The 25079-nt window shown below is 37.8% G+C and overlaps 2 protein-coding genes across 2 annotated transcripts; both read right to left on the reverse strand.

Annotated features, from left to right (window-relative positions):
• Positions 1–4419: 4419 nt before the first annotated feature.
• Positions 4420–13992, reverse strand: LOC103052001 (vomeronasal type-2 receptor 26-like). The gene is made up of 6 exons (XM_025175347.2): positions 13970–13992; positions 11253–11544; positions 8965–9828; positions 8002–8229; positions 5593–5719; positions 4420–5321 (listed from the first exon to the last, which is right to left on the reverse strand). The coding sequence occupies exons 1-6, from the start codon at positions 13990–13992 to the stop codon at positions 4420–4422; spliced, it is 2436 nt and encodes an 811-aa protein (XP_025031115.2).
• Positions 13993–16767: 2775 nt separating this feature from the next.
• Positions 16768–24292, reverse strand: LOC112542449 (vomeronasal type-2 receptor 26-like). Its single transcript, XM_088143642.1, has 5 exons — positions 24096–24292; positions 22990–23281; positions 21245–21916; positions 19561–19687; positions 16768–17666 (listed from the first exon to the last, which is right to left on the reverse strand). Exons 1-5 carry the CDS (start codon positions 24290–24292, stop codon positions 16768–16770), a joined length of 2187 nt encoding a protein of 728 aa, XP_087999768.1.
• Positions 24293–25079: the final 787 nt, after the last annotated feature.

Raw genomic sequence — 25079 nt, forward strand, 5'->3', positions numbered from 1 at the left:
GAAGTTTTTGAGTCAAGTCTGTGCCCACAGACTCAAGTGATAAGTTATTGTGATTGTTTGGTAAGAAGAAAATACTTTGCCCTTCTCTTCTTTCAGCAATCCTTTTTTTTTAATTCCCAGTCTACTCTACAAATAGGATTTGTCTGGTCATCTCCAATTCAAATATTTATTAGATCAGACATTGCTTAGCTGGACATATAATGAGTAAGTTGTCATCACACATTCTGAAGATGAGATCTTAAGCTAGGAGACACACACACATGCGCACGCACACATACACACAGCTTAATAAATCCTGAGTTTACAAAAATTCATGATACTTGGTTTACTGAGTGAACTGTCTTCATGCTGTCTTCATGATGAAGAACTAGTAAAACTATTAACTACATGCATCATAAAGTAGTGTATTTCAGTTTGCTTAAGTCTACAGAATGAAAAATTGATGGAATGTCTAACCTACCATTTTGATCTGAGATCTTCCCTTCTGGGCACGGAAGACAGCCATAGCAACAAAATTGTTTTCCTTCAGCACCTTTCTTCCAGGATCCAGGGGAACAATGGTCATTACACAATGAAAGTGGAAGAACCTAGTCACAAACATGCAAGGTTTTGCAAGGAGGATTTGTAAAAGTATTTTAATTTTTCTCCATTATGGGGGGAAGGAATTCTTGACTTCCCAAAAGGGTTAATGAATTATATCTAGTTAGATTTATACTATACATTAAAAGATGTTGAAATTGCAAGGATGTGCTAGAAGAACATCAGAGTGAGTAAATAAATGTGCATTATGACAATGTTATGAAACTGTGCAACTGAGATGATTTCAAATGGAATTGCAACCCAAATATGAAAATCTCACTTTTATATTGTAATGTAATTTTGTCAATTTGATAAAAGCTTAATCATGGACAACGTTTGTACATCATATGCCCTTTTTTTGTCTCAAAAACAGAAATTGGATTTGTGAAAACACCATGTTCAGTATGGTTTAACAGAAAAATACATCTTCATGGGATCATAATGGATCAATGTATAGCCCGTTCAATGAGTCCATACCTGGTTAAAAGCTGGGTGCCAGACAATCAAATCTTCATCAATAACTAATTCTTTCCCTTTTGGAGCACTGGGATTTAACTCTCCAACTCTAACTCTCTGAAAGGATCTGTTTGGAAAAGTGAGCATGTTGACAATGTCAAAGCCACCACTACCTTCCCTTTTGTCTTTAAAGAAGACTTTTTCTCCAGCTGAGTTGTTAAAAGAAACCCCTTGAAGAAACTTGTGGAGCCATTTGAAACAGGATAAGAAAGAGGGAGTCAAAAAGAAAATATGCATCAGGGATCAAAGATTTAAACTTTTCTTTTACTCTTACTTCCTGAGACACAAAATAATATCCCTTGGCTTGAAGAAAATGCTGAAAACTATTAGAAAACTATCAGTAATAGAGATATGCACTTACACTACTCACTTTCTTGCTTTACTATCTATACTGATATGGGGCCGTAGGCAAACAAATCCTGTTAAGACATTGATGGAAATTTACTGAATTTACTGAAAGAAATGACAGGTACAGCATGGAGAGATTACCTCTCAATGGTTGGTTGAAGTTACCTGTTCAATGACTCAGAGTTAAAACCATGAATCTAAAAGGCTGAATTATCCTAAATGGAGTAGCATGATTGAAGTCCCACCTATTTTTTGCATATATGAACAGGGTTCTGAAAAGTATTAAAGAGATGTCTAGAGCACTGCTGGAGGAAAACAAGGACTGAATCCAACCGAACACAGGCTAGAGCTGCTATTAAGGCCTACCTTGTGGCGGTAAGAGTGGCAGAACGCCAACATTTCTCCGCTCTTATTGCAACCGCAGAATGCCACCTAGCAGCCCTGTTTAAGATCACCCGATCTCTTCTGGGAAAGTTGGGCCCAGTGACCCACCTATAGGGTCATGGAGAGGAGTTTTCTGGGCATCTGGAGGATAAGATTTCTTGGATACATTCCCAGTTCGATACCAAGCATGTGGCATGGCCTGTGGAGATGCCTGGGGTACGTACGTACCCTGTTATCTGGGAACAATTTGAACCTGTTGGACCTGTGGAAGTGGTCCTCTGGGCTGCAAATGCCACCACTTATCAGTTAGATCCATGCCCCTCCTGGCTGGTTAAGGCAGCTCAGGAGGTGATGTATGGGTGGGTCCAGGTGATGGTGAATTCATCCTTGAGAGAGGGAGTGTTTACAGCAGCGTTTAAGGAGGCACTGGTACACTCCCTCCTCCAGAAACCATCACTGGATCCCACCGTACTGGACAATTTTCATCCAGTCTCCCACCTTCCCTTTTTAGGGAAGGTGGTTGAGAAGGTGGTGGCATTGCAGCTTCAGAGGATCCTGGATGAAACAGTTTATCTGGACCCTTTTCAGTCAGGTTCCAGGCCTGGATTTAGGACTGAAACACCATTGGTTGCACTTTTGGATTTTCTCTGGCGGGAGTGGGAAGGGGGTAGGGCATCCATCCTTGCTCTTCTTGACCTCTCAGTGGCTTTCGATACCTTCGACCATGGTGTCCTTTTGGGTCAGCTTGGGGAGTTGGGGGCAGGTGGCACAGTTTTGTGCTGGTTCACCTCCTTCCTCCAAGGCTGGTCCCAATCGGTGCTGATAGGGAGCGAGAGGTCCAGCCCACGGACCCTCCTTTGTGGGGTGCCACAGGGTTCAGTACTTTCCCTGCTCCTTTTGAACATCTACATGAAACCACTGGGTGAGATCATCTGCCACCATGGGATGAGGTATCATCAATATGCTGGTGATACCCAGTTATACATCTCCATCCCAGGTGATTTGAGTGATGCTGTGGCTACACTTTCGCGGTGCTTGGAGGCTGTGGGGGTCTGGATGGGGAACAACAGGCTTCAGCTGAACCCTGGTAAGACGGAGTGGCTATGGGTTGGGGGCTCCTCTGAATCCAGAGGTTTACCATCTTTGGTTCTGGATGGGGTTGAGCTACCCCAGACAGACCCAGTGCGTAATTTGGAGTCTTCCTGGACTCAAGACTCTTGCTCAAAGAGCAGGTGGTAGTTGTGGCCAGGAGGGCCTTTGCTCAACTTTCTTGGATCAGGAGTCCCTCCAGTCAGTCACTCGTGTCCTAGTCATCTCCCGTATAGACTATTACAACACTCTCTAATGAGGCTACCCTTGAAAAGTATCTGGAAGCTTAAGCTGGCTCAAAATGCAGCCATCTGGGCAATTTTAGGTGCCCCAAAGATGGCATATGTTAAACCTTTGCTGTGTGAGCTACACTGGGTCCCAGTTAGCTTCTGGGTCCAATTCAAGGTGTTGGTTATTACCTTTAAAGCCCTACATGGCATGGGACTGGGTTACCTGAGGGACCATCTCACCACCATTATATTGACCCATTCCACCCAGTCAGGCAGAGAGGGTATGCTGCAGACCCCATCGATGAAAGAATGTCGACTGGTGGGGTCCAGAAAGAGAGCCTTCTCTACCATGGGCCCTGACCTATGGAATACTCTCCCCCCAGAGGTAAGGCAGGCCCCAGCTCTCTTGTCCTTCTGGAAAGCAGTCAAGACCTGGCTCTGGCAACTGGCATGGGGCGAAAAAAGGGGCAACCAACCCTGGGGGTGGCTAGTACCTTGAAGATATTCCCATATGTTAACATCTTATCCATTACCAGCATCTTGGAATATATTATTACTTGTCTATGTGCTTGGTTTTACTGTATTTTTATACTGTTTTTATTGTATTTTAATTAATATATATTTGCTGTCTTATTGTGAACCACCCAGAGTCAGTTCCTCGTGATATGGGCGGTATCTAAATCCAAAATATATATATATAAATAAATAAATAAATAAATAAATATGAAAAGGACGGGGCTTCAATTGCATCACCACAATCATCATTTTGATCCTTTTGACCCCCTACTGCCAATGCCATTGAATTTCACTATACTTCAGTCAAGCTGGGGTATTTTATCCAATCTTTGCCCATACTGGCCTTTGGCATTGGAGAGTAAGGAGCCTCTGCCCCACTTGCTGAAAAAAATGATTTGGTGTGTACACGAAGCCAAGCTTCTCATCTTCTTCAGACTGAGACAATTTGTTATTTTATTTCCCATGGATGTTGTATATCACCCTCCTCCCTTAACTCAGTTTCCTGTTCAATTCCAAAAACTACTGACAAGAAATCACAAGGATGGACTGGCAGCAAAGTGATGTACACATCTAGCATGACCTGAAGGGGACTTGGATTCCCAGTTGAAACTCTGTGGGAAGCCATAACTGTAACTTAAAAAAATTATCTGCCCTGAGAACTTGCCCAAGTAGAAAGACAGAAAATAAATCAAATAAATAAATAGAAAAAATAAATCCCGAGTTAATAACCATATAATAACAGAAAGGCATAACAACTTTATTTTTTTCTCCTAATTAATTGCTCTCTGTCATTCAAATGAGGTTTCAGCACAATGATGTAGCATTTAGGAAAAAAGATGCATGCCAGTAACCCAGCACTGGAGGTCAAAATAGAGAAGACCTCCACAGCCACCATGTCTTTCCCCTTGGAGCTCAAGTAGGTTGGAACAAAGGATATCCAAACACTGCAGAACACTAACATGCTGAAGGTGATGAACTTGGCTTCATTGAAACTGTCAGGTAATTTTCGAGCATGGAAGGCCACAATGAAACTGGCAATGGCCAAGAGGCCCATGTAGCCCAGGACAAGATAGAACATGGTGGGAGACCCTTCATTACACTGCACAATGGTTTCCTCAATTACCAAGTGCATATCTAAATCAGGGAATGGGGGAGAGGTTGCTAACCACATCAGACAAATGCCTATTTGAATGACAGAGCAGGAAATGACAATGGAAAAGGCCAATTTTTTCCCTATCCATTTCTTTGCGGTTGACCCGGGTTTTGTGGCCATGAAGGCAAGAGAGACGAGGGTGGTTTTGGCTAACACACAGGAAATAGCCCCAGAGAAGACAATCCCAAAAGCTGGTTGCCGGAGAAGGCAGGTGCCTTTCCTTGGTTGGCCAAGGAACATCAGAGGACAGAGGAAACAGAAAAGAAGTGAGATAAGGAGAGTGTAAGTGAGGTCCCGGTTGTTGGCTTTAACAATGGGAGTATCTCTTTGCTTTATGAAAATTCCTAACACTGCAGCATTGATGAGGGACAAGAAAAGTGCAAGGGAAGTGAAAGTGATGCCTAAAGCTTCTTCATATGAGAGAAAGTTTCTTCTTTTGGGAAGACATCGATCTTGCTCCTTGCTTGGGTATTCTTCTTCTGAGCATTTAAAACAGTCATTCATATCTGGTAACAATGGTGAAAAAAGAAAATTCAGATTCTTATCATTTCAACTGTTTTACAAAAAACAAAAGGCCATTCTTGGCACTTCCATGATGGCAACATTTTCTTTTGTTCTCATCCTACATATCAGATATGGTGATTTTAGAAGACATGTAGGAAATCTTTAGATATCCTTTGAGATAGGTGTCATTCTGAAATGCAAAACCAGCCAATTCTTTATCTTCTGTCAACACTGAAATTTATTTTAATATGATAGAAAAATGAAAGTCCCTACCTTTCTGGTTTGAGATCTTCCCTTCTGGGCAGGGAACACAATCATAGCAACAAAATTTTTCTCCTTCCCTCCCTTTTTTCTGATTTCCCCGATAGCAATGTTCATTACACACAGAAAGGGGCAGGACCTATCCAGAAAGAAGAAAAACATTTAGTATGGAAGATTAAAGCAATAAATGTATCTTTGATATGTAGAAATTGAGCCCACAATCCTTTATAGAAAAATAATTAACGGCTGCTTTCTGAAGATGTAATTAAGACACTAATCAACCATTTTTATTTTTCATTGATTTTAGAAATTATGAAATCATAATTTATGGAATTACAAAACTATAAGCATTTTTCCTAAACCAAAATGAGCCACATAGAACATGATAAAAACAGTCCTACTGTACATCAGATCCATGGAGAGGCGGGTAAGTTCTGTGGATTTCATGCCCAGCCTTTTTTGTAATCCAGTGGCCAGGTGAATCCATTTGGAGAAGCTCACCTGCCTGGGAAATCCACAAGAGTAACTTTCCACTCCTACTTCCTAATAACCACTCCTGAAGGTCTGATTCCTAAGATTCAGGAGATAGCTAACAGCCATATAATAGTAGTTGTCCATGGTGACCTTATCCTACATGAACCCCTCTGGTCCCTTTTGAAAGCATCCATAATGGTTGCAAGGTACGGGTAGTCAGCTGACATCAGGATTAATACCCATATCAACCTGGTCTATCCTCTTGTTAAAGAAGTATTTTCTTCTGCTGCTCCATTAATAATTCTGAATGTTCTTTCAGTGGACGATCTCAAATTCTAACCTAGTGAATGAGGAGAAAATAAACTTCTCTCTCCCCATACTAGCTGGGCCATGCATGATGTTTGCTCAACTTTTTCCCAAGCAGAGGACTGTCAATTGTTACAGGGTTCTCTCTCTCTCTCTCTCTCTCTCTCTCTCTCTCTCTCTCTGAGTTGCTGCAGAATTCTGGTCCTTTAATCTGCCCAATATTGGAAATTTTCTTATCTAGAGTATCATTTTAAGGGGCACTGACCAGAACTATGTACCATATTCCCTGGATAATTGTCAGCCCTAGCCCAAGGAACTCCAACAGACCATGTAAATTCAGTCCAGCAATGTTTATTAGCTACAACCTCTAGCAAGCATCTTCCCAGACTGAAACCCCAGCTCCCAAGTAATGCCAGCCACAACATTGTGAATTCCTCAGGGAGGTGCCAGTCTCATCCTCTTATCTTTCCCTCATGCTTCAGGAGATGAAAGAAAACGTTTTTCTTCCTGAGTCTGGCCTTCATCATTCCATTCCATCACAATAATCTCAGTTTAGATTTGTATAAAGGGATTAGTTTATGGGTATTTCTATTTTCACTTTCAATCCTAGTAATTGTAAACATGGAATTTATTATTTTATTTCATTTCATTTCATTTCATTTCATTTCATTATTTCATTATTTTATTTTATTTTATTTTATTTTATTTTATTTTATTTTATTTTATTTTATTTTATTTTATCATTTTATCATTTTATCATTTTATCATTTTATCATTTTATCATTTTATTTTATTTTATTTTATCATTTTATTTTATTTTATCATTTTATCATTTTATCATTTTATCATTTTATCATTTTATCATTTTATTTTATTTTATTTTATTTTATTTTATTTTATTTTATTTTATTTTATTTTATTATCATCTACCTTACCTTACCTTACCTTACCTTACCTTACCTTACCTTACCTAACCTTACCTTATTTTATTTTATTTTATTTTATTTTATTTTATTTTATTTTATTTTATTTTATTTTAATTTTCTACAGCTGCTACACAAAGCACTAACATTTTCATCAAGCTGTCCCCTGACACCTCAAGGTGAATTTTGGAGATAATATTATTCGCTATCCAATAGCCAATATATTTAATAACATTTTATACCATTTTCCCCAGAAAGATGTGTGAGGATGAGGAAAAGGAACTTTCCAAAAAGACACAGACATAAAGACACAGTTCTCTAAATTACAATGAAGTTTATTGCAAAAGTGCTTTCTAAGTAAATAATTTCTCCTTATTTCTAATACACACCATGACTTTACCCTATCAAGCTAACTAGATTACAGTTTCTTTATCAACTTCTTTATAAAAATAGAGGTTGCATTAAGTTCCAGTTCTTGGTGAGAGAAGTCAATGTAAAAAAGAAGTTGGACATTTTTTGGTGAGATCAAGAATTTTATATTTTTGAATTTTAAGAACTTCAAGGAAGATATACGCTGGACCCATAGATATGGATCAATTTCAGGTAGTCAGCTTAATGTCTAATTTCATCTCTTTTGAAATCTATTGATCAATGTTTACGGTAAAGTGTTTATTTCTGGTGCCTGTTCTGATCCTCATCTTGGTACCCACTTCCATACCTCATTAAATCCTCTGTGCCACATAATCAGGTTTTCATTAATCAGAAGCTCTTTTCCTTCTGGAGCATCTGGATCCAGCTTTCCCACTTTCACTCTCTGGAAAGATGTGTTTGGGAATGTGATCATGTTAAGGATGTCAAATCCACTCTCCATTTCCCTTTTATTATTGAAAGACACACTTTCTGCAGCTGAATTGTTGAATGAAATACCTTGAAGAATCGGATGGAACTAGACAAAAAGGAAACAGTGAAAACTGAGGGAAAGTACTGAAAGTACTGTATGTGTGCTTAAAATAACATATTAGAAAATTCATATGACTCTTTCAACACTTGATTTTCCCATGTAATTTCTAACAATGTACAGTATATTTTTCCATTTCTCCTCTAGATCATGTTGGACTGACCATATTATGATTATTTGGATACAGTGTTCTGAACTAAGAAAGCCTATTGTGGGGTCAGACCATGTCCAGATCACCCTTTAGTTTGGAGGATCAACATTCAAAAACCCATCACCCATGAAATAGTGCATATGGCTTTGTCCAGAAAAGCAGTGTTCTAGAATTCTGCCAGAACTTTATTTTCGTAGGATAATTGTTCTTTACATCCCTAGTAAATTCAGTTAATGTTGATGCTGGAAATTGAAACATTACCCAATAAAGCCTTAAATACTTAAAAAAGATAGTTATTTACTAATCTTTTCACACACACACACACCCCGCCCTCAGTCATATATAGGAATGGGTCAGGGTGAGGGCTATCCAAAAACTATCTGGAAGTCCACCAAATCTCATCAACTGAGATCCAAAGATTAATGTGAAAACCCAAGGAATTTTTGATAAACACTAGGTAGAATTCCATTTAATATGCTATCCATGTGAAATAAACAAAAATCCTGGATAAATAATGTATTTATAGTAAAATCTGTTCGTCGAAATCTGTTCCATCTTGTTGTGTACGTTACCTGCCAAGGATGGAATTGTTGGTGTTCAATATATTTCTGCTTCATCTTTTTGTTATTGTTCAATCTATGGGAGTACATGGCATGCAAAGAATGAGCTAATGTATAGACAGCATTATAGATACTGTAACTATGACCAGTCATGTCCAATTCAAACTGAGGTCTAGGAAGATTTTCCAGCCTCTCTTCGCCACTGCACCTTTCATTTTCTTTTGTTTGCTCACTGGAATTGGGCAAAATGCAGTCAAAGGCTTGTTTCCAGATGTCCTGGATAAAACCATCTCCTTCAGTAGAGGAAGGAGTGATGGCTTGCAGATATTCCTTGAACTCTAAGTTATCTTTTGCATGAATGGAAAAGGAAATAGAACCATGGAACAACTCAAGATCCCACCCCTTTTGAACACCAGTTAATATTAAATCAATTTGGGCTGTCAAGATCCACACTTTTCTAAATGATGAATAATTCTGATTTCTAGGACCCATAATGAACATAACAATTCTCAGCCAAGAAATGGTTAAACATTCCCCATAGATGACAATAGTATTGGTTTTATCATCTGTAAAAGCTTCACAAATATTTACGGCTATAATAAGCATTCCTTGGAAGTTACTCATATTTGGTTGATGTGGGATCTTTTGTGTGAAGGAGGAACAAATTCCATTCTCAGAAAGCAGAGACTCCATGGTTTGCAGGAAATGTTCTCCGCTATTATCATCCATCACAAAAATCCCAACCCAGGTCCATCCAAAGTATAGAAGCAAATGGACAATTCCTTTGCACTGAAGGGCCTCGTTGGTGACCATGCGATAAAACAAAGGGACCGCAGCTGAAGAAATCTCCTCTGGGGCCACAGAGCCATAAGTGAGCTAAAAGAAAGATTGGAATAACGACAAGTAGCTTTCCTTGTTGGAAGGATCATGAATTGAGAGAAGTAGCTGAAGCCTGAGTTACATATAGTCTCACTACCGAAAGAAATATTATAACGGTTATCACTGTTAAAGCCCTTCATGGCACAGGACCAGGTTATCTGAGGAGCCATCTTGCTCCCATTATATCTGCCCACCCTACTTGGTCAGACAGAAGTGGCATGTTGCAGACCATGCCAGTCAAGGAATTTTGGTTGGCAGTGTCTAGGAAGAGGGCTTTTTCTGCCATGGGCCCTGTTCTGTGGAACAGCTTGCCAGCTGAGGCCCAAAATGCCCCCACTCTCCTGGCCTTCTGAAGAGGTGTAAAAACATGGCTATGCCAGATGGCCTGGGGGCCTGATGGAGGCTTGCAATGTTGGAACTGGCTGGTGGGATGATTGATACTGCTTCCCCCATCTTCTTGAATTGAATACTGCTTTTATAGATTTGTTACTTGTGATTTTCATTGGGGGTATTTATATTTTTATTGTTTTATTGTCTTGGTTTTTAATTGTAAGCCACCCAGAGTCACCCTCTGGGGAGATGGGTGGCATATACATTTAATAAATGAATAAATAATAAATTAAAATAAAGCACGGCAATAGCAAATGTTGATGCGTTTACTTAGCTTAACATGGAATTGAAGACACTTTTTCTGCTCAGAGAGGAAAAATGTTCCAGTTTTCTTTAACCGTTGGAGTATTTAACAGCTGCTTATGCAATCAAATACAGACTTCAAGAAATTTAACCTGAAGTATCAGTTGAAAAAAAACTCAGAAGAATGACCCCTGATCTTGAAAAAGCAACATAGGGCCATATATGGATCATACTTACTGTAGTTGGGAGCCCAAGAAGAACTCTCAGAACACAACAATGGCAAACCACTACATAGATCTACCCATTCCACAAGAGCTGAGTGTGGGGTCAGAGAGGTTTCCTTTCTGCTTGTGTCAAAGATACTGTGGCGGATATGAGTTTTCCAGACAGATTTATTCAAAAAAGCATCTTGGCAATCCTATCATCTATAATGTCAGTAGGGGAAAACTTTGACCCATCTCAGGGAACCTAATCTCTATTATGAGCTTCTCTTCAGATATTGGGCCCATTAAAGCAAAAGGTATTTCCAAAAGAGAAATGTAGATCCAGGAAATTGAGCAGCTACTCAAATCAGAATTTTCTCCTTTTGGACTGAAAATAGGAGGCTATTTTTAAACAAATTATTATTATTATTATTATTATTATTATTATTATTATTATTATTATTACTACTACTACTACTACTACTACTACTACTACTATTGTCACCTTTTTCCTGATAACATCTTTACAATAAGAATGGTAAGAGGTGAGAGTTATTTGTTAGGAATCTTAAAATTGCTTCTTACTTGTGGAATCTTGTAAAGACTCAGAATGTCTGCAATATAGTAGGAGGTATCAGTGCCAAGTCCCCCAATGACACCCACGAGCGTTTTCATGGTGTCACATTTATAGTTGGGGACAAATCTATCCGAACTGAAGAGTAGGTCCAAAGTGGTCTGATAGGTCATCATTCCATCATAGTAGCTGTCATAGATGTGGAATCCAAGGGTGACATTGTTCAGGAATCTGGGATTCTCATTGATCTCCTTCACCGCAAATACCAAGGCAAGAACATGCTGATAGAATTTGGTTACTGCTCTGCTGACAAAGTGATTTAGATTAAATTATTACTTTAGGAAGTGCCTTTTTTTAACTGTTTATTTATTATGTCTCTTGGCATAATTTCCATCCTGTAGTGGAAAGGCAATGTTGAAATCACTTGTGTGGATTAGTAAATTATTAGTCTCAGGTTAAGCATAAGCCCCCCAAACCCAAATGCAATTATTTTTGATTATTTATAATTTTCATCTAAAACCTTTGGAATGCCTACAAACCCTGACAATAGTGTACATTTTTTAAAAAGGATACATATTTGCAAAAGATATGCCAAACAAACCGGGAAGAATGGAAATGAGTTGCCTAATAACATGTGATTCTGCACAATCCATTTGGTGAAAGGTCACTTAAGTTTGCCTCAATAGTCAATAATCTCAAAGGGATTATTCCAAAATGAGTAGACATTGATAGGATGAATCCATAGTTTTCTTACTGCCCTCAATATTTTATTATCCAGTTAGATTTTTTTTTTAAAGTGACTGCCTAAAAAATAGCCTGATCCTGCATTTTTATTTTCAACACTCTTATCATCAGATAAAGAATGTCTATGCTACACAGAAGAGGAAAACTTACATTGACATCTGAAACAATTTCTGGGAGGGATGTTCCTTAAAAGAAAGTTCTTCTGAATTGTAAAGGAACTGAGAAGCAATCCCACCAATGAGGAAGCCACCTGGCTGGTACCACTGATGTGGAACAGGGAAGGGCTGAAGCACATGGCATTGATGGTCGTGTCCTTTGTTGCACCCAAGAGAGGAGAGAAGAAGCAATGCATATAGTCCCAACATCCTGACCATGAATTCTTCTGTCTAAATGTAGATTGTGACCATCCATAGCGTCTGCCTGCCCTCAGGAAGCTAAAATTATATAGCAGACGTCTCTGTGGTTACACATGTCCCTTTCTTTTAGCCACAACGAAGATGCAGAAGTCTATTAGAAGGCTATTTATAATGATCAGGGTTACTATTTCAAACCTGGAGAAAACTGGAAAATGGGGAATTCTGTTGGACAGAGTCCTTGTGGAACATTATCTTTCTTTTATCTCTCAATAATTGTTTATAACCACTTGTGGGTTTGACTCTTCACAGTTTCAGAAAAATCATTAGCTCTTTGGGCACATGAGATAATTATACAAATTTGAGTAATTACCTGGGGAGATAGTGACCTCTCTTCTGAGACTGAATGTTCCTGAATATATATATATATATATATTCCTTCAGATTACATTGTAAGGCACTTCTTATTTTCTAAATGGTCAAGAAATGCAGTTTTTCATGGTTTCCATGGAACATTAAGAAAAGTAGGACCTCATGTGGACCCATCAGCATGATTGGGGTCTAAAAGTCATACCAATGCCTCAGTATTGTCTGGATTACCTGTTACCACTTGCAAGTTTGATTACTCATAATTACTGGAAATCATTTGCTCTTGGTCAGCATGAAACAATTGTAATGATTTGGGTAATTGCTGAGGAAGATACTTGTGTCTTCTGAGTTTCAATCACCCTGAATTGCTTTTTTGGGGGAAAAAACAGTATATTGTTGTTTTCTTTGCTTCTGAGTACATTTCAAACTACCAGCTATGGTTAAGAATCCAGCTCCCATGTTACCCAGGAAGAAAAATAACAAGTTTAAACCTACTCTGCAAAGTTTGTATTTTTATTATTTTCTTTATTAATTTATTTAAATTGCAAAAAAAGAAAAAGAATACATAAAAGGGCCTTAACGTAAAAGTGAAACAACAGCAAAAGTTACAATAGCACACAGTTCTAATCTACATATATGTATCTAATACAATTATTATTCAAGTACATATGTATTTCTAATAGATTTATATGAATATCCTGGTTTTTTTTTTTAATCCAGTATATTTTGTATAAATGAGTCCCATATTTCATTATACAAAGTCGAGGTCTATAGGCAATCCACTCATAGGTAGCAAGTGTAATCAGGTCTTCAGTCCATTGACTAAAGGAAGCCATACATTGATCTTTCCAATCTTGCAATATCAGTCTTGGATCTTTTGGGCTTAAACCGCTACTTCCACTGCACAGAAATCTACCCAGGCAGTAAAGTCACACATTTCCAGAGGTAAAAGAAACTTTGTTTACACTGCCCTCATTTATTTTTGGATCAAATTCCCCACCGTCTTCAGGAGAAGGGCTTCGGGGTGTTGAATGATCCCAGCTTGTTTGCCGAGTGGGCTTGCATGGCTTCCTTTAGCAAAATGAGTTAACCAGGTTGTGTGAACATGGCCTAAAACTTTTAGGGTAAGAATCAGTCCCTATTAAAGGAACTCAAGCACCTGATCTTCAACCTGGCCTGTGCTCTTCTCTCTCAGGACGGGAGAAATCCGAGGAGCTACCCAGCGGGATGATGATCCAAGATGGCACGGAGAATCCATTTACGTTGTCCAGTTGCCAAGTTCCATGTCCTAGGTATATATTTCAAAAGAATATTATCCTCTGAAGATGGCTTTTATTGCACAATCATATTTATATAGTCCACTACTTTCTCCCAAAACTTAGTAAGTATCGGACATTGTAAAAATGTATGTTTTAAAGAGGCATTGTCCTTATTACATCTCCAACAAAATGCTGTTTTTGACAATCCTGTTCTACACAGACATAGTGGAGTCGAATAAATTCTAAATATTATTTTTTGTTGTATAAGTTATAATTTAAGGTCCATTGACACTCTTAGCATTGAAGTGGTCATTCTCCCATGGTCTATGCAATATAGAAATCTCTAATTCTTTATTCTACTCATGCCTTAGCATCTGCATATCAAATTGATTTATTGATAACAAATATCTATATGAACTAAGAGTAGGTTTTTTAGTTTTAAAGGATTTAATAAGTTGTTCTAAAATCACAGGTGTCTCAGAAGCTGAAAATGCTAGTGGTCCAAACAATGTTGTTAACAAATGTTGTAATTGTAAATATTGCCATTGGGTAACATCTGATAGACGATATTTATCTCTTAAGACAGAGTACATTAAAAATTCATCTTCATCATCTATCAGTTGGCCCAAAGGCAGTATCCCCGCTTCCATCCAATTTTTCCATATCACCATCTTTTTCCCAATTTTTAAAGTTGGGTTTCCTCATAAAGTCAGTTTGGCATAGGAAAAAGGGTCAAATCTTTTTTCATTAGGCATTACGTTCCATAGCTTTCTATGGAAATTGTTGAAATTGTTGAAATTGTTTCCAGAAATATTAGAGCTTTAGCGTATTTCAATTCTAATACTGTCCATCCAACCAAAGGTGTTACATATATATATTCCAAAGATGCCCAAATTGGAAAATTAACACCACTTGTTGGTTTCCAGTATTTAATACTTGACAATAAGTAAGCATGATGATATAGCTCCAGATTCAGAAGGCCGAATCTTCCCTCGTTAATTGATAACTGCATTTTCTGTAAAGATATTCTCACAATTGAAGAACCCCATAGAAATTTTCTACACAAAGAATTTATTTTCTGAAAATATTTTCCAGATATAAAAACTGGAATTCCTCTCAGAATATAAATAACTCTGGAAATAATATTTATTTTGAGAGTGTTCACCTTTCCCCAAAGGGTGAGGTTTAATGACTTCCATCTACTGATATCTGAAGAAATCTCTCTATACATTTTATTTATATTACATGTCACTAACTGAGATATATCTTTGGGCAAAGACATACCTAGATATTTAATGGATTTGGTAGAAATATGGAATTGATATTCCTTAAATTTATGAGTAGCCAGATTTTCACCTACTGGCATTAATGCCGATTTGGCCCAATTAATAGAGTATCCTGCTATTTTACTAAAGGCATCTATCACTTGCATCAACACTGGAATAGTAGTATGAGGTTTAGAAATAAACAAAAGAATGTCATCTGCAAATAACACTAGTTTAAAAGAAGAAAACTCAGCTTAAAAGAAGAAAAAGAAAAAAGGAAAGCTTTACCCATGGCAATATCTATATTTTTGTTCATGTCATTCTGATTCTTGAAGCCTAACAGAGTGTTGTACGAATGATTCCAGGCATGGAGCTGGCCTTGCATTGGGGTGACATAATGGTCCCTTTACCAGCAGTGTGCAGAAGTAATGTCTATATTTTCCTGGCTTCAAGGAAGTACAGTATTGCATCTGAGTGAGTTTCTCCTTTCCCCTCATCTTGGATCTCTGGGTGCAAATGCTCCCTGGCTGGCATAAGGATGGCTGCCCATTGACCTACTCAATCTTTCATCACTTCACCATCACAGCAACCTTGAGCTCCTTCTGCTCTTTTGAGCTTTCAGGGTTGCTGTTCTGAAGAGCAACAGACAGGATCCTATACCTGCTAAGATTGTGTTTTTCCACTATTCCATGGAAAACGTCTGTGCCCACTCCCATCAAGAGAATCCTATTGTATGTATGTGTGTGTGTGTGTTTGTGTGTGTGTTTGTGTGTATGTGTGTATACACACACACATCTACCTACACACACACACACACATACATACAGAGATACATACATACACATCTAGGTATATATACGCACATACATACATACATACACCCAGTGGAACATTCACAATTTTCTTTCAACAGGTATTTTCAACTTGGTGGTCCTTCCCTACATAAGAGAGGGGTGTCCTTTTTTTTTTTTTTTCTCGTATATGGGCCAAATTTCACCTTTGCTTTTCATGCCAAGTGCCACAGACTTCTAATATCAAACCAAATCAAATCCATCTTTATTTTGGTCATTGGCCACCGTACACTTCTAACAACTGATGAGGCAGAAGGAAGAATACATTTCATTTCATTTCATTTCATTTCATTTCATTTCATTTCATTAAATTTTCAATATTATTAAAATCCGGTAATAGGTTACAGTGGAAATAGAATGATAGGCAGAAGTTGAGTGGTTATGACCAAGCTTGAAACCTTTTTTAAAATACAATTACATGTACAGTTCTCATAAACTCTCTAGATTCTCTAAGTCGTGTTAGTTTGGTGTGTTGAAAGGGGGAAAGGGTTAGGTCAAAAACTTGGAAAACGGTTGAAAATGCAACAGTATGAGCACATTTTGGAATGGGCAAGCATAATAAATCTTAATAGTAATAACCATCCTCCATAAATCCTCCTAACAACTTCTATGTTTCCTGTAGAAAGCAGTATTTCTACTCTTTTTTGTCAGCCATTTCTCAGAGCAAGAAAGATCACATGAGGTACTAATTCCTCTTTATGAGTTGTTCCCTTTGGTTGAGCTCAGGCCTGAAAACAATGATGTAGCATTTTGGCAAAAATATGCATCCCACTAATGCAGCGCTGGAGGACAAGATGGAGAAGACCTCCACGGCTACCATGGCCTTTCCTTTTGTGCTCAGATAGGCTGGAAAAAAGGACACCCACACGCTGCAGAAGGCCAACATGCTGAAAGTGATGAACTTGGCTTCATTAAAGCTGTCTGGTAATTTACGGGCAAGAAAAGCCACAACAAAACTGGCAAGGGCCAAGATCCCCATGTAGCCCAAGACGCAGTAGAAGAAGGCAGCTGAACCCTCACTGCATTGCAAAATCATATCTTTGGCTTCTGAGTGCATGTCTAACTCGGGGAATGGGGGAGCTGTTGACAACCAAAGAGCACAAATACATACTTGGAAGAGAGAACAGGAAAGGACAGTAGAAAAGGCCAATCTTTTCCCCACCCATTTCCTCATCCGAGATCCTGGTTTCGTGGCCATAAAAGCCACCACAACAGTGATGGTTTTGGCCAGGACAGTAGAGATGGCCACTGAGAAGGTGATGCCAAAAGTAGATTGTCGGAGAAGGCAAGTCAGTTGGCCAGGTTGGCTGAGGAAGAACAACGAGGAGAGGAAACAGAGCAGAAGAGAGACAAGGAGGGTGTAGGTGAGGGCGCGGTTGTTGGCTTTAACAATGGGAGTATCTCTGTGCTTAATAAAAGTTCCAAGAACCCAAGATGTCAAGAAGAAGAGACAAAGAGCAGTTGAAGCTAAACAAATCCCTAATGTTTCTTTAAAAGTTAGAAAGACCACTGGTTTCAGGATACATCCTTTCTTTTCTTTATTTGGATAATGGTCTTCTGAACATTCAAAACAGTCATCCATATCTGGAAGAAAAGTCAAAGAATTTGTCATATATGCATTCCATAGTTTTGAAAATAACGTTGTGAGTCAGTGCCAGCTGCTATTCATTTTGAGTTCTTTCTATTGGTTACCACTATGATCGTGTTGATATGAAAATGTAGTTTTTCCTCAATGGTATCATTTAGGATTGGAATAAAGGGAAGCAAAATGGGAAGGACAATTATTAAAGGAAAATTTCTAAATTTTCCGAATTTATTACAATATAAGCAATTTGGACTTTTCCAATTTTTCCAAAACATGGAGAAGGAAACAGTAATGATTAATATAAGACTTTAGTGACAGAAGCAGAAGTATTGACTCTGAGGTGCAAACCAAGATAATTCATTGAAACACTTTTAGATTTCCTCCTTCCTAAAGAGTGAGTAAACTAAGGAAAGATCACTTCTTTTATTTGGAAAAAAATAGGTGGGATCCAACAAGCAAAAACAATCACCTAATTTTACTGTCAAGATAAGAAGGGTATATTAGTCTGATCCCTCTATTCTATCTTGACCTTTATTATGCTTCTTTGTTCTATGTGGAGAACATTAGTCAGTTCTACAAACATCCACCTTATGTCCCTTTGAAGGTAGATCTGATCCATTCACCAATCTTCCTTTTTCTGCTGAAGCTTCTTTGCTTTTACTTACTTTCAGGCTTTTGTGCAAAATAAGGCCCAGAAAACGGCAGATTTAGTGGGAAAAATGTGTGCTTTCACTCGCATCTACACTGACCTGGGCCAATCAGAATGTAGTTTGTTGAGTTTTACGCTTTCATTTGCAAGAAGTGTCATTGTTTATTTAAAATTTTACTAGAAATTTAACTTTTATTTCATTATCCTTATTTCTATCCTGTCTTTAAAAGAGGAAATTTAGGGACCTTAAATCATCTGTTAATCTTGGTCAAAAAGAAAAAGAATAAAAGATAAAGAGGTTTTTGAGTTTAGTCAATGCACACAGACTCAAATGATATGTTCATGATTTTTTTTGTTTTTGGTAAAAAAAAGTACTTTAACTAGAAGTTTAACTTTCACTTGATTCTCCTTATTTCTATGCCATCCTTAAAAGAGGAAATTACTCACCCTCATATCATCCTTTAATCTGGACCAAGAAGGAAAAGAAAGATAAAGAAGTTTTTGAAGTGAGTCAATGCTCATAGATTCAACTGATATGTTCATGTAGGTTTATTTCGGGGGGGGTTAGAAGAAAATAGTTTGATCTTGTATTTTTCCAGCCCCTTTTTATTTAATCCCCAGACTACTCTACAAATTGTGATTGTCTTGTAATCTCCCTTTCAAGCATTGATTATGTCAGACATTGCTTAGCTGGACTTACACTGAGTATGTTGTCATCACAAATGATGAGGCCCGGCACATAATCCAGGAATCACTAACACAGTTCTTGATCTTAATCATAGTACATGAACATTCCTAGATCCACCTAGCATGCAAAGTTTATTAAAACAACGGATGACCTTTTGCTTTCTCGATGATTGTTATTGTTGCATGAACATCGAAAATCACAATGATAAGAACAGTAATGCAAAAGAGATTGCGAGTGTGAAGATCAGCAACTTCCACTACTATTACTAGTATTACTACCACTACTACTTTAAATTATGATTCTGTGGTGAAATAAAATGTAAGAGGTTTAGATCTGTCCGTCTGTCTGTCTGTCTTTATCTATCCAACCTGCACAGGCGAACTGTAATTGTAGGATTCCCATTCACAGATTTGGGAATCAAGTGTAAATATTCCCCATTAAGAATTGATAAAAGTAGTAACTACAGATAGACATGTTCAGGATATTACATTTCTTTGAAGCCTTATAGGGAAAGGTTAATGGTGAAATGAAAAAAATGGAGAAACTGATAACCTACTAATTTGATTGGAAATCTTCCCATCTGGGCATGGAATACAGTCATAGCAGCAGAATGGTCTGTCTTCAGCCCCTTTTTTCCAGTACCCAGGAGAACAGTTGCCATTACAAAGAGAAACAGGAAGAACCTAGAGACAGAGACATACACATGAAAGAATCTGGATTAGACAATGGAAATTGTCTAAACTGGATTAGATGAATGACCATCAACATTATTAATGTTTGTTTCTGTTGTACAAATAACTGAAATCACAGGGAGAAGAACACCAAGCAGAGTGCAAGTGTGAACAATAACAACTAGTATAAATTGTCACATGGTGAAATAAAATGTAGTGATCTATCTGTATCTATCTATCTATCTATCTATCTATCTATCTATCTATCTATCTATCTATCTATCTATCATTCAATGTATTCAATGTATGCAATATTTAAATAAGGGCAGCGTTTTTACAGGATATGGATTTTCTCTCAACAATAAGAGAAATTCAGAACCATCAACATTATTAACGTTTGGTTCTGTTGTACAAATACCTGAAATCACATGAACAAGAACACAAAGCAGAGTGTTTAATTATGTTTGAAAAAGATGATACAGGGACATATTTTCTTTCTGAAAGTAATACAACGTCATGAGATTGTTTTAGAGAGTGAATTTCGTCCTTGGTTCATAAGCATCTTTTCATACCTGGTTAAAACCAGGGTGCCAAAGGATTGTCTTCTCCTCAATGATGAGTTCTTTTCCATTTGGAACACTGGGATCTAACTTTCCAATTTTAACTCTCTGAACCGATCTGTTTGGAAAAGAGATCATGTTGAGGATGTCAAAGCCACCTGGACCTTCTCTTTTGTCTTTAAAGAAGACTCTTTCTCCAGCTGAGTTGTTAAAAGAAATCCCTTGAATAAATGTGTGGAGCTACTTGAAGAAGGATAAGAAGGAGGGAATCAAAAAGAAAACAATTCATCAGGGATCAGAGGATTAGTTTCCCTTCTGTTTACTCCTACTTCCTGGGAAACCAAAGAGCATTTCCTAGCTTGACATACCAAGGAGGAAAATGTCAACCAACAAAGAACTATCAATACTTGAGATATGCAACTCACTTTTATTTTATTAATTATTTATGACAAGTACTTTAAAGGAACAAGCTCAGTGATTCTCCTGGTAGTTCAGCATAAGTCTAAAAGCCAGCATTGCTTCATGAAAATAACACACCTAATCTAGCAAAGAATAATTGACATAAACCCTACATTTCCAGTCTAACAACACTGTCTTGACTAAACTGCCAAATCCTAATACGAAAAGTGAAATCCCCACATTTCAGAAAAGCATATTAGGCACAAAGCAAAGAAAGACTGCCTTTAGACACATCGCCATTGAATGCTTCTTGTGACCTGGCTGGATGAATTGACAAGACATGTCAATTCTAGGTGGAGATCAACTGGTTCTTTATGGAACCTAGGAGGATATATAAATCCCACTGGCTAGACTGAAATTTGCGAAGGCATCATTTATTTTCATTCTCTTGTATTCTATAACATAGAATGACCACATACACTACTGACTTTCTTGCCTCAGGATCTATACTGAGATGTGGCCACAGGCCAGGGCAAACAAACCCTGTTAAGATGTGGATGAAAATGACTATTCACTGAAACAAAAGATAGGTGTGGCATGGAAACATTACCTGCCAAGGCTGAAGATCTGGACATTCAAACCTTTGAATTTCTCTCTGTTTGGATCTTGATCTTAGTGTCTCCTGCAAAGAATGTGCCACCGCATAAACAGCATTGTAAATATTGTAGCTTTGGCCTGTCATCTGCAACTCAAACAGAGGCTGAGGCAGATTCTCCAAATTCTCTTCTCCACTACAAGTTTCACTGATCACTGAGGGTGGTTCTGCATTTGAAAGTGAACAGTCAAACAATTGTTCCCAAACGTCTTGAAGAAATCCGTCTTTGTGGGTTGAAGGTTTGATGCCTTGCACAAATTCTTTGAAGCCTTGAACTTCTCTTGAATGAACTGAAAAGGAAAGAGCCCCATTGAACATTTGGAGATCCCAACCCCGTTGAAGTCCTGTCAGTATGAAATCAATCGGGTTCATCAGGATCCAAACCTTTCTGAATGATGCACTCTCTTTATTTTCAGGATCACGTAGAAACATGACCATTCTGAGCCACAGAATTGTGAATGATTCTCCATAGACAAGATAAGCATTTGCTTTTGGATTCATCAAATTTTTATAAATAATTGACATTTCATCAAAGAATTCTGACAAGTCATCCAATTGAACTCGTTCAGGAATGTTTTGGGCAAAAGCTAAACAGATGCCATTCTGGAAAAGCAACGGCTGCAGTTTCTGCAAAAAATGTTGTCCCTTATTATTATTATCAAAAGCAAAGACTCCAGTCCAAGTCCATCCAAAATGGAGAAGAAGTTGGATAACTCCCGTGTATTGATGGTCCTCAAATGGGACCATGCAGTAAAGTTTAGAAAACTTAATAGTCTGAAACTCTTCTTGGGAAATAGAGCCATAGCTCAACTAAACTAGGGGGGAAAAAAATTGTCATTATTCATGAGAATCAAGGGAAAAATTATGGAAAAATGACTGCTGGATTGAAACCAAATAACAATGTCCCTACACTGAATATTTCTCAATCTGTAGGTACATTATGGCAGTTCTGATGACCAATAAATGCAACTAAACCCCAAAGTAAAATATTTTCACACCTTTGGAATTCCACTGTATTCCAAACCAAAATTAGCTTTCTAATATAGAGTTCCAGAATGTTCTTTGCCACGAACACTTGTAAACCTGCTGAGTATCTGAGCATGGGAACTCTTCCCAGGCTAAGGAAAGAATTCTTCAGAGCTAGACCTATTGGATTACCTTCTGCCATTCTCTGTGGCAGATAGAAGAAAACACCTATCCATCAAAGTCTGTCTCCATGTGATTTTGGAGAAATAGAAACACTCAATTTATTGCAATCCTCCTTTATTGCAATTATAGAGATCCCCAAAAGGACCATATAGCCCCAATCCTCCAATAATTCCCAGGCAAAACAGTTAAGGTTTATACTAAAGTATTATGACCAGACATTAACCAAGACATAGCAAGGAGAGGTGCCACCTATTGGCAGATGGTGGTAAAAAGACAATTGCAGCTGACCCCGTGAAATAAGTTTAATCTTGTTCTGTAATTTATGTTTAACATTTTAATTTTCTGATCTATGATCATAATAACATATTTTGATTTTTTTTATTGTGTTACCTTGAGCCAATGTATTTCATTGTGGGAACAAATGGCAGAAGGGAGAGCAAATTGTACATAATTAAAATCCTGCTAAAAGGCATGGCAAAAAACTAATCTTTAATATTAATGACAAAAGAATTCAAAATTTCTCTCTCACCCACACTCCCTACCAAAATTACCTGTGGGATTTTGTAGACATTTATGGTGTCTGCCATATAGGATGAAGTATCAGAGACAAGTGCTCCAATGATGGCCATGAGATTTTTCTGGCTGTCACATTTGTAGTTGGGGACAAATTTCTTGGATTTGAAGAGCAGGTCCAGAGTGGTGCGATAGGTCATCCTTGGATTGTAGTAACTGTCATAGATGTGGAACCCAAGAGTGATGTTAGGCAAGATCTGGGAGTCCTCATTGATCTCCTTCACAGCAAAGGTCATGGCAAGGACGTGCTGGTAGAATTTTAAGATTATACTGCAAATCAATTAAGAACAGTCTTTCAAAATATAATTTTGCATATCCTTCCAGTGTGGTCATTGTTTGTAACTGAGTAAGAAAAAAGTTGTCTAAAAGGAATACTAAATATTTTGGTAATCAGTCCAAATTTGCTTTGCGCACAGTATTTTCCTTTACATTATTCTAGAATGCTACTAATCATAGGGCTTATTGTGGTCATTTCTAAAGTTTTAACTGCAGTGTTGAGTTGAAACTAGACTAGGATGGCAACAAGTGTTCTGTTTGTTCTTTTTCTATGTTGATTAGATTTCTAGGAACTCTATTGAATTAGAAAGAATTACAGAATTAGGGTGAGATTCTCTCTAGCCCCACACATTTTTGTTTTCTTCATCTTTTGATTTCTGAAGGAAGATCTCATGAGTAGTCATCATTCTAAGCTCCCTTAGAGTCAACAGCTGTGATTTGTGTCCAGTGTCAGCTGCTAGAGATCGAAACATGAAAGTACCTTTACTCCACCACAATAATTCCCTATCCATTTAGTCAAAATAGAATGCCAATACATTTAGCTTGATTCTCATATTTATTTATGTTTTGTGAAAAGTGGCAGTGCAGACTTTGAGCATTCTTCTATTCAGGATCTTAATGTCACCAAATGTGCTTTCTTATGAGAAAGCCCGTAGTAAAATGTAAAGAAAATTCTCTCTTCTGTCACCGTCAGAAAACTTTCAAAACACACAAAATTCTTACCGTTTCATTTAAAACTCTAAATTTTCTATGAAAACAGCTATTAGTCATCTTAGCACGGTCAGATAATTCAAAGGAAAATCCTTACTTTGGTGAATCGTAAAGGTTTAGAAAAGGATGTTGATTAAACGGAATTCCAAAAAACTGGTAAACCATCTGAGAAACCATTTCACCAATGACAAGGTCACCAGGCTGGTACCACTCATGTGGAATAGGGAAGGCATCACTTGCAGGACAGCTCAGAGTAACTCTTTTGTCTACCAGAAACACCAGGAGGATCAACATCGTGACTCTCTGCTTATGGAGAAAAGGTCTGGGTCTATCATTCAAAGAAAGGTTCTGGCTTATGAGACAGGAGAAAGAGAACTTGTGGAAATGAACCTCACAGAATGAGCATTCCCCCTTCCTGCCTCTCTGTGGCTCTAGAAATATTTATATAGATTGCTTTTGACTTCCTATTCCCTCTGCACAGACCTTTTGCTCTTTTGGCCTACTAGAATAATAGAGTGATTTCAGTCATTCATCAGGGACATCATTATCCTTGAACCATTAGGAACCTGGCCATTTTTCTTCATGTAGTTTATCAACATCTTTCTCAGTTTTGCTGAGAGAATAAGTGACTTATGCTTAACTGCTTTTGAAAATATCTGGAAAAATAGAATTGGGAAGGTTGAGATGACAAAATTGCCCTAATTCTAGAAGTCAGGACCAATGTCTGGTTTTGTCAATGGGTTGGAAAACTCTATTTCCCTGTAAAATGACATGGGAAATGGTGAAACATCCATGGTCTGGTATAGATTAGCATCTCTTGGTTTGAGAATCCTTTAGGAACTAGTTAAAAGAGAAAATTGAATTAAAAAATCATTGACCCCCCAAAGGGAAAAAGAAGAAACCCTTGTTAAGGGCACATGAGGAGACAGGGATATTTGAAAAAGCAAAGTAAAATATCTTTTATGTGTTTCTGGTATGTGGTTTTTATAATAAGAAAAAGGGGAGAAATTTCCCCTCAGGAACTCATATCTGTGTTGTTCCAGGACATATAAGTTATTAAAACAAAAACAAAAAATCTATC

Source organism: Python bivittatus, unplaced genomic scaffold (genome assembly GCF_059951505.1).
Source record: "Python bivittatus isolate LINGU-HERP-01145 unplaced genomic scaffold, Pbiv_v1 ctg000360_np1212, whole genome shotgun sequence".
Classification (NCBI taxonomy): Eukaryota; Metazoa; Chordata; class Lepidosauria; order Squamata; family Pythonidae; genus Python; species Python bivittatus.

Bases quoted from the DNA above. Each gene is read 5' to 3' on its own strand.
- LOC103052001 (XM_025175347.2), bottom strand. From the start codon at position 13,992: ATGGAACTTGGCAACTGGACAAC. The intron at 8,230-8,964 runs GTAACGTACACA...CTTTTTGTCTAG, and splicing joins AACAATTCCATCCTTGGCAG to TTCCATCCGATTCTTCAAGG. The intron at 5,720-8,001 runs GTATGGAAGTGG...CTTTCTGGATAG, and splicing joins GGCACAGAGGATTTAATGAG to GTCCTGCCCCTTTCTGTGTG.
- LOC112542449 (XM_088143642.1), bottom strand. From the start codon at position 24,292: ATGTTGATCCTCCTGGTGTTTCTGGTAGACAAAAGAGTTACTCTGAGC. The intron at 23,282-24,095 runs GTAAGGATTTTC...ATTGATTTGCAG, and splicing joins AACCTTTACGATTCACCAAA to TATAATCTTAAAATTCTACC. The intron at 17,667-19,560 runs GTAGGTTATCAG...CTTTTCTTCCAG, and splicing joins GAAGATTTCCAATCAAATTA to ATATGGATGACTGTTTTGAA.